General features: G+C 36.1%; 1 protein-coding gene across 1 annotated transcript in view; it reads right to left on the reverse strand.

Moving 5' to 3' along the window:
• COL24A1 (collagen, type XXIV, alpha 1) overlaps positions 1 to 10,482 on the reverse strand; it is a 548,498-nt gene that overhangs the window by 362,341 nt on the left and 175,675 nt on the right. The window contains exon 13 of the mRNA XM_006898370.1: positions 3,937 to 3,990. Coding sequence (XP_006898432.1) covers positions 3,937 to 3,990 — 54 coding nt within the window. The remainder of the gene's footprint in view (positions 1 to 3,936; positions 3,991 to 10,482) is intronic.

The raw sequence follows: 10,482 nt of genomic DNA on the forward strand, positions 1-10,482 counted from the left end.
AGGGGAAGACCCTCTATGAGATGGAATGATTCGGTGACTGGGGTAATCGGGATGGGTGTGTCAGAGGCGGTGCGGTTGGCGCAGGATAGAGCAGGGTTAGGGCTGTTGTGCATAGGGTCGCTATGAGTCGGAAACGACTCGATGGCACATAACAAGAACACAACAAATAGTGAGTGAAGATTTGAAAACCTCTGGAAGCCCATCATAAGAAGATGCACCGTGATCCCAAAGGCACATGGTTCAAATCCACCAGATGATTCATGGAAGAAGGATGGGCAATATCTTCCTGTGTTATTAAGTGCCTTTAAAAGCAGGTTAAGGGGTTGCTTTGGAGTCAGCTATGAGTTTGTTCTGACTTCATAGTGTATAATGGTCATCAGAACAGAGTACGTAAATACTGCATGTGTGAAACAAAAAAAGGAGAACATCAGGAATGTATTCTTTCTCCATTTTCAGTCTATTTGCAGTACAGATCATTTGAGACTTTATGAAGAGGAATGTGGCATCAGGATTAGAGAAAGAGTCATTAACAAGCTGTGTTATGCAGATGCCACAGCTTTGCTTGAAGAATCTGAGGAGTACACGAAACATTTACTGAAGAAGGTCAAGAATTGAAGTCTTCTATATGAATTGAATCTCAACATCAAGAAAAAAGATTCTCACCACTGGGTAAATTGGCAGCACTGTGATAAGCAGAGAAGAGATTGAGATTATTAATAATTTCATCTTGCTTGAATCCACAATCAAGACTCTTGGCACCAGCAGTAAGGAAATCAAAAGATTAACTGCCTTAAGAAAGTCAGCTGTCAGGGACCTCTCCAGAGTGCTAAAGAGCAATGACATCAGTTTAGAAACTAATGTGCACCTGATCTAGGCCATGGTCTTCGCAATTACTTGCCATGAATCAGAGAGCCCAACAATGACTAAGGATTAAGAAGAATAATCACTACCTTTGAGTTGTGGTACTGGAGAAGAGTATTTCTTGAACATACCATCAACTCCCAAAGGAATAAACAGGTCTGTCCTGGAGAAGATGAAACCAAGCTTCTCTTTGGAGGCAAATATTTTGAAGCTTGGTCTACATATGTTATTCATGTAGCCAGGAGGGACTAGTCTTTGAAGAAGGACATCACGCTTAGAAGGGTGGTTGATCAGCATAGAAGAGAGTCTGGATGAGATGAATTGGCACAGTAACTGCGATGAGAGTAGGTGTATCAGAGACAACGAGAACCACATGCCTTCAGGATTGCAGCACAGCTTCTTGCCACTAGGCCACCAGATGGACATCATGCTTGGAAAGGGGAGGGAGGGTGGAGGATAGAAAAACCCTCAGCCTGGTAGATTGACAGTGACTGAAGCTTGGGGCTTGAGTGTGTTAGAGATTGTCAGGATGGCACAGATAGGACAGTGTTCAGATCTGTTATTCCTAGGGTTGTTATGAGTCATAGTTGACTCAATGGCACCTGACAACAAGAATAATAGCTACTGATTTTGAGCATTCCCCCCCCCTGTGCTTGCTGACCATGCAACTTTCTTCTTTGATGAAGCTTCTAATCATCTTTTCTGTTCATTTTTGTGATTAGGCTGTTAGTCTTTTTTCTTGTTGATATGTTGGTGTATTCTAGAAATTTTAGTTATGAGTCTTTTAACAGATAGAACATTGACAAATATTTGTCCACATATATGGGCTGGCTTTTTATTTCGTTGGAGAAGGTTTTTGATGCACACAAGAATTGATTCTTAAGAGGTACCATATATCTATATACAGGCCTGGCTGTAAATTTTTAGTTATGTTTGATAATCTAGTCATGCAACAGATTAGGGCTTCTAGATTTATTTTTACTTTTTCTCTGATGACCTTTATGGTTTTATGTTTTACTCATAGCTCCCCGATCTACCTTAAGTTGTTTTCTATATATGGCTTGAGGTATGGATCTTGCTTCAATTTTCTGCAGATGGATATTCACTTTGTTAGCACTATTTGTTAAAGAGGCTGTCATTTCCCATTTAATTAATTTCATTTCCTAATCAAAGATCAGCTAATGGGTTGATTTCCAGGTTCTTGATTATATTCCACTAATCTACGTGTCTGTCATTGTACCAGTACCACACCATTTTGATTACTATGGTTGTATAATAAATTTTGAAATTAAGAAGTTTGATGATTCCTACTTTATTTTTCAGTAGTGCTTTGCTTATTTGGGTTCTCTTTCCTTTCCAGATAAAATTGAGAATTGCCTTTTCCATTTGTTGAAGAACAGTGGCTGATATCTTTACTGGAATTGCATTGAACTTGTAGATTTCTTTTGGTAGGATTTTCATTTTCACATTACTAAGTCTTCCTATCTCAGAGCATGGTATATTCTTTATCTAGGCCTCTTGTTGTTTCTTGTTGTAATTTTTCGTAATAACCTCCATGAGAAATCTACATTATGAACTTAACTAGCTTATAAATGCTGTATGAAGGTATAGTTTCAGCATCCAGGGTCAAAGCATTTTCTGACTATTAAAAATACTATCAATCATTTAGAAGAACATTATTTAAGTTATATAAATTTTAGTTCTTTCTTTTGTAATATAGAAATAATAATAATATGTTTCATAGCTATAAAAAATTACAGTAAAATTTTTATGTTTGGGATTTTTTTCAAGGCACTATCTGTTTATCTAGTTATAAGAAGCTGCTCTGCAATCTCAAAAATATGTGTTCCAAATCCGTCAGGTGCTTTACGGGAAAAGGATAGGTAGTCTCCTTCTACGCAATCAACTGCCTCTTCAATCCTTTTGAAGGTCAGCTACAAGTCCATTATGACTCAACAGCACACAACAACAACGACAACATATAACTACAATGTACTGTCGATATTGTTAAAGTATATAAATGTAAGTAAAAGATTAATATTCATTTTTTCAGTTTATTTCTAAGAAGTCTTTTCAACTCATTCACATTACAAAATTTCATATTTCATTCCAAACCCCTCTTTAGGAAATAATATATTACATTAAAAATGAAAAATATAATTCAAAAGGACAATTTTAAATATTATAGAAGTTCACCTCTGAGAGACTACATGTATATTTAACTAACCAAAAAATGAAATAGCACTGTTTCACATGAGGTATTCAAATTCATAAGTGATGTTAAAGAGAAAACTAAGTAACAATTCTTTTTATATTCTTGGAATCTGAAGCTCCCCTAGAATCAAGGGTAAGAAAAAGACTATAAACAACCTACTTTAAAATACCATCTAAGGAGTAAATAATTTCTTTGGAAAGTTATCCTTCTGTTTTCTGTCATTCTTACAACAGGTAAAACCTTGCCTAAAAAGAACATTAAGTCTGTCAAATGTCAAAGATGGCAAGGAGTAGCAACTGGGTGCTCTTGTTGGCACAAGCATATTTCTGTAGTAAGTCAAGTAATAGCAATCTATAAAAATTATTTTATAACAATTAAATAAATTTTACAAAGGTACTCTAGCCAGAACAACAATTTCTGAACAATCTTAAAATAAATATCTTCTTTAAAAAAATGTATATCTTCTTTATAAAGCACTCAAAATTTAGATTGCTCAATGAGGGGCCAAAGTTCAAAAGGACACACATTGAGTGCACAGTTTTTCCGTAAGCTTGTTGATCTATTCATGTACATGATAGGCTTCCTTCCTTCCCATAAGACATAAAAGTCAGTGTGTATTTTATGTAAATAATCACATTCAACACTTGAAAGAATACATTTTATGACTTTTTCTCAAGACAGAATGAATCCCAAACATTTATGGTTCATTTCCAATGCTAAAAATAATAAATTGGCATTTGCACAGTGGTATGAAATTGTCTGGTGGCCCTTATTTCCATCACTTGGTGATAAGGATGGTAAATTCAGGTGCCACAGAGTCTGGATGATGCTGTAAGACCGGGAGGTCACACTGTACTCACAGGACTGCCGTCAGCGCCAGCAGGGCCTCTGTCACCAAAGTCGCCTGGAAAACCCTGGCAACAGAGAAACAGAAATGATGTTCTTAAAGGCAAAAGGCACAAAGAATTCAATGATATTTTGAAAAGGTATTGAATAATAAAAAAATTCTCATATCTTAATCCTCAGATTTTTAAAAATTTTATTTTATTAATTTTAATGAACTTTTACAGAGATTTTGGATTTCCACCCATTCATTGTTGAATTTTTATCCCTGCCCGCCCCCCCCCTCCAGTTTGCTCTTCTCTTTGAAAAGTAAAAGAAAAATTCCAAAAATTCCATCATTGGTATAGAATCCCTCCCTTCCTGGGTACACTCCACTATGCAACCTTCATTCTGGACTCTTGACATAACCATAATTCCTCAGATTTTACCATAAAAATTATATCTTTTTTTTCCCAAATGCCACTGATTTTACTAAGAACATTATTTCTGTGTTTTACAAAAATTATTTTACATGTCAGGTAATAATAGAGAAAGTTACATTGGAAAAGAGAGACACGTGCTCATTTCTATATAAAGAATCACTGACTGAATGAAAGCATAACCAGAATTTCTGACTGACAGTTCATTAGTGTCTCCACTATTTCATGCTATTTACATATTCACACCACAAAGATGGTAAGTGATAATACTATTAAGCAGCATTAATGGTTGAATATATATTGAATATATATTGTTACATTTGTAGATCTATATTTCTAGAATAAATATATATTATTTAAAAACATAATTTTTTAAAATATAAATACATATATTATTTAAAAATTTAATTTTTACCACAGTTCTACTTGATAAATAGTATCTTTAGTCTTCAGATGAATAAAATTAGAAACAAAAACAAAGCTCCAAAACTATAACAGCAACAACAAACAAGTAAACAAGCCCAACTGATTATCATCTAATTGATTCTGACACATCACAACCCTCCATCAGGATTCTGAGACTAAAAATCTTTATGTAAAGAAATAGCTCATCTTTCTACCAAGGAGCACATGGTGGATTTGAACCTTTGACCTTTGGCACAATACATAGCACACTACATCATCGGGGGCCCTTTGAGGAAATTGAAGCTCAGAGAATTTAAGGTACTTTCAGAGCTGGTTGTGACTTGAAGACAGTTTAATTGTACAGAGTTGACACCTAATGATTAGTAGGACTGAGATTTGAACAAAGACACTCTGATTTCAAAGTCCAATGCTCTTTAAGTTTCTGTTACACTCAGTATTTCAACTTATCATTCACGATGTTGTTGTTGTTGTTATGTGCCATCAAGTCACCTGTGACTCACTGCAACTCTATGTACAACAGTTCTGTAGCCTCCCCTGTGTGGTTTAGTGTCATTGACTCAGACACACCTACACCTCCATTACTCTAGTTATTGTATCACTTCATCTCATCCGGGGTCTTCCACTCCTGCATTGTCCCTTTACCCTTCCGAGCATGATGTCCTTCTCAAAGGACTGGTCTCTCCTGGCCATATGTCCAAAGTATGCGAGATATAGTTTCAAAATCCTAGCCTCTAAGGAGAAACTTGGTTCTATCCTCTCCAAGACAGACTTATTTGTTTTCTTGGTAGTCTATGGTATGTTCATACATTTAAAAAAATTTTAAAACATCTTTGAGATATGACAAAAGTAATATAGAGCTCCAGAATCCTTGTATGCAAGTGTACTCCACCTAAATATTGCAGATGTAAAATATTCTGACACAGAAAATTATGTGTCCTATTATATCTATTGAGTATTCCATACTGTAGAAGTATCAAGGACAATAAAGTAAAATGGTTTTTCATTATAAATTCTATTAAACACTATGCCAACTATTCTCTTACCTTATACATTAATAAAAGCTTTTATTTAAAGAATTACTTTCTGATGGATCAACTTTAAAGTTTATTTTAAAGATTAACTTGGTGTTATAAACATTTTAAAAAACTCAGAAGAGCAATAGAAACAAAAGTATGTCATTAGATTATTAGTAATCTATTTCAGCTAGTAAATATAATAGATACTCAGCAGATAATAAAAAAAAACAACAAACAGTAGTTCAAGTGTAAAACGTAAAAGGACTAAATTTAAAAGATGATTTAATGATGGCAAAAAGTAATGTCTCCAAAACAAAGTTAACTTGTTCTAGAAGTACAGTTTCTCTTATTCTGTAATAAGAAAATAATGAAAAAAGCATGTGTGTGCTCAAACACATTGTAGCCATAACCTCTTTAAAGTCAGTTGAAGTTCATGCAAGCGTTTGGCTTTCATTTTCCTTGGAAATAAAATTCTGTTGTCAACAAGCTTACAAATCTGCAGTACATCAATTCATTCAGTATAACCTAAGATGGGTGCTTGAAAGTATTTATGATACACAGATAATGGAAAGAGTAGAGGAATAATACTGCAATAAATTTCAAATATTAGAGATGATTGATTTTTTTAATTTTTTTAAAAGATACATCATTAGTAAGCTTTCCAGAAATCACAGGGAATAATAAAGAATTGGGACATCCTGCATAATTCCATTAGTGTGCTCTGTTCAGAATCTTGTTTTTGTTATGAGCCATCTTGTCGCTTGAAACTCATAGCCACCCTATATATAACAGCCTAAACTCTGCTCTGTCCTGTGCCAATTACACTGTCTTCAATACTCCCATCCCTATTACCATAGTCACTGAATCAATCCACCTCATAGAGGGCCTTCCTCCCCTGTGCTGTCCCTCCACCCTCCCAAGCATGATGTCCCTTCTCCAAGGGCTGGTCCCTCCTTACAACATGTCCAAAGTGTTAATAGATTGGTAGAGGATTCAGAATTAGGAGGAAATAGGGAGTGACTGTCAATGTACTTGTTTTTTGAGGTGATGAAAATGTTCTACAGTTTGATATTAGTGACAGCTGTATAACTATGAATGCTATAAATGACTGGGTTGTATACTTCAAAAATGTGCATTTTCCTTTATGTGAATAATAGCTCTATAACAGTGTCCCTAAAAAATGTAATGATTATGAACAAGTAGCAGGATTGTTTGAAAACATCCCTGCGTATTCATACTAGGGGTCCAGATAAAATACTTTTGGGGATTGATTGTCCACTACCGTTTTTAGTGGAAGGAAGTTAGGTCTCCAGCTCAGCACCACATGTACCTAGTGATTTCCTCCACTATCAGAGAAGATAACTTCCACAAGCCTCAAGGTCTATAGATGTTGGGCAGCTGGAATTTCCAAATTCATTTTAAAAGCATATTTAAGTTTATAAGAGCTGCTAGCTGGAAGACAAGGTGGCCAAGTGGTAAGGAGCTGTGCTGCCAACCCAAGGGCATGTGGTTCACATTCTTGAGCTATTGAATGGGAGAAAAATGGGCAATGCTATTTAGCTTCTGAAAACCCACTGGAGGGTCGGCTATGATGCTTTCCCAACTCAATGACACTTAACAACAACAGACAAGTTGGCTGTTTGAACCTGTCAGTTGTCAAAAGATAGAAAGAAAAGCAATTTCCTCCTATCAAGATTTACAGCCTGTGAAACCCAATGAATGGTCAGCATGACCTGGAATTACCCGGGTGGCAGTAGGTTTGGTTTGGTTTCTTATGTAAACAAATGATGCTCAAATTAAAAAAAAGAAAAAGAAAAAGGGGGAACACCAAATAAGGCTATATTTGAAGTCAAATATTTTATAATTAAAGTATTATTGCTATTTGGTATCAAGTCACACTTGGAACTCATAGCAACCCTAGACCCTACACAATAGAATATAGCTTCGAACCCTGCTCTATCCTGAGACAATGTAATAGTTTCCAATATGCCTACCTACATGATCCCCATTACTGTGTCAATCCATCTCATCCAGCATCTTTCTTTCCTGTGTTATCCCTCCACCCTTCCAAGCATTATGTTCTTCTCTAAGGTTTGGTCCTCTTGGCAATGAGCCCAAAGGATGTGAGACAGAATCTTCAAAATCCTAGCCTCCAAGGAACAGCCTGGTTTCACTCTCTCCAGGTCACACCTGTTTGTTCTCTTAACAGTCCATGATATGTTCAATACTCTTCTCCAGCACCATACCTCAAAGGCATCAATTCTTCTATCCTCCTTAGTCATTGTCCAGCTCTCTGATGCAAAACAAGTAATTGTGAAGATCATGGCATATCTTAGTCTCTAGACTAACATCATTGTTCTTCAGTACTCTGGAGAGGTCCCTGAAAGCATATTTTCTTAATGCAATTCATCTTTTGATATTTTGGTTACTGGTACCAAGAGGGTTGATTGTGGAATCAAACAAGCCAAAGCTGTTAACAATCTCAGTCTCTTCTCTATCATGATGCTGCCAATTGGTGGCTCAGAAGAAAGAATGCTTGCTTTCTTGATGTTGAGCTTCAATCCATATTGAAGGATGATTCATTCACTTCTGCAGCAAACGCCTGAGATCATCCTCAATTTCATAAGGCAGGCTGTTGATGAGTCTTTCTCCAATCCTGATGCCATATTCCTCCTCATGGAGCCCAGCCTCCCGGGTGATCTATTGCAAATAAATATTGAAAAGAAATTGAGGTAGGATGCATTCTTGACATACACCTTTCTTGATCTTGATCAGTGTTTCCTTGTTCTATCCTGCAGACTGCCTCCTGGTCCAGATATAGGTTTTGCATGTGCACAGTCAAGTGTTCAGGGATTCCCATTCTTCTCAGGGTTAGTTACAATTTGTTGTGATCCAAATAGTCAAATGCCTTTGCATAGTCATTGAAACAGATATACATTCCTCTGATATTGCTTTTAGCCATGATCCATCTAACAGTGGCTCTAATGTCCCTAGTGCCATGGCCTCTTCTGAATACAGCCTGCACATCTAGCAGTTCTCTGATGTACTGTTCCAGTCATTTTTTTTAAATTAATATTCCCTAAAATAATGAGTTCTTTAAAGAATTTAGGATATTAATTCTAAATTATACATAGGAAGTGTGAACAGAAATTAAATAGGCCTATTTCATTCCTTCTGAAAATTTTCTAAGGATGACAGAATTATCATTTAATTTAACTAACCAGATATTCAGTATACAAGAGATAGAAGTTGTCAACAATTACAGCTTACTTGGCTCCACAATCAGTACTCTTAACACCAGCAGTCAGGAAATCAAAAGATTAATTACATTGGGAAAATCTGCTGTCAGAGTCTTCTTCAGACTTCTTCAGAGTACTGGAAAGTAACAATGTCCGTCGAGAGAACAAGGTACCTAAACCAGGCCATGGTCTTTATAATTACTTGCTATGCATTAGAGAGCTAGAAAATGACTAAAGATGATAGAAGAATAGATGCTTTTGAACTATTTTGCATGAACTTCCTGGAAAACAAATTTATATGTCTTGTTCTCCTTGGAGGCTAGGATTCTGAAGGTCCATCTCATGTACTTTGGTCATGTGGCCAGGAGACACCAGTTCTTTGAGATGGACATCGCGCTTGGAAGGGTGGAGGGACAGAGCAGGAGAGGAAGACCCCAAATGAGATGGATTGATATAATAACTGGGGCAATTGGGGTTGGTGTGTCGGAGTTAACTAGCTCAGGACAGGGCAAGGTTCAGATCTCTACTTAGGGTCACTATGGGTCACAGGCAACTCGATGACACCTAACAACAACAACAACAACATACTCTGAGAAGCTATCTTGCTCATGATTTGGGTTTTAAAAAAGCCGTTCCCAACAGATCAACAAAGACAGGAAAATAAAATTAAACTGCTAAAAATTTTAAATATATTATTTTAAAAATTTGAAATATCCTTCTGAGTGATGAATAATATGAAATTCATTATGATTCATTTTAAGTTAGATTAGGGCCAATAGATAAATCTACACTCTAATTTCTGTCAAAATGATCAATTTTAGCTCCTTTTATTAAACCTTTTATCACAAAAATTCAGAGACATCATAGAAATTAATTTATCACAATCCAGAAAAACTACGGAATGATGGAAACTCATTTGGTATTATTTCTCATAGCTCAATGTTAGAAATTTATGAGTCATCCAAGTACTTTTTTCACCAATGTCCTTTCCCCTAAAAAGTCTGAGGTCCCAGAAGATAAAGAACATCTTGTTTATTTTTACTTTCTCTTATTACCACCACAGGACTATAAGAAACTCAGCAAAACATTACCTACACATGATAGGCTCCAATACACTTCTTATCACTAGGTCCCCAGAGCTCTCTTATACAGGTAGTTATTGTTGTTACTTGGTGCCATAAAGTTGACATATAACCTATAGTGACGCTATGAACAGCAGATCTGTAGCCTGCCCTGTCCCGATATGTCATCTCTGATATACTTGTGCCTATTGTTACAGTCACTGTGTCAATCCATTTTGTTAAAGACCTTCCTCTCTTTCGATGATGCTCTACCTTAGCAAAATGATATCTTTTTTCCAACAACTGGCCCCTCCTTACAACATGCTCAATGTATGAGAGACAGAGTTTCACCAACTTGCCTCTAAGAGGCACCTAGCTTTCACTTTTTCTAAAATATATATA

This window comes from Elephantulus edwardii, unplaced genomic scaffold (assembly GCF_000299155.1).
Source record: "Elephantulus edwardii isolate Elephantulus edwardi_28Jun2011 unplaced genomic scaffold, EleEdw1.0 scaffold00227, whole genome shotgun sequence".
NCBI classification, from domain to species: domain Eukaryota; kingdom Metazoa; phylum Chordata; class Mammalia; order Macroscelidea; family Macroscelididae; genus Elephantulus; species Elephantulus edwardii.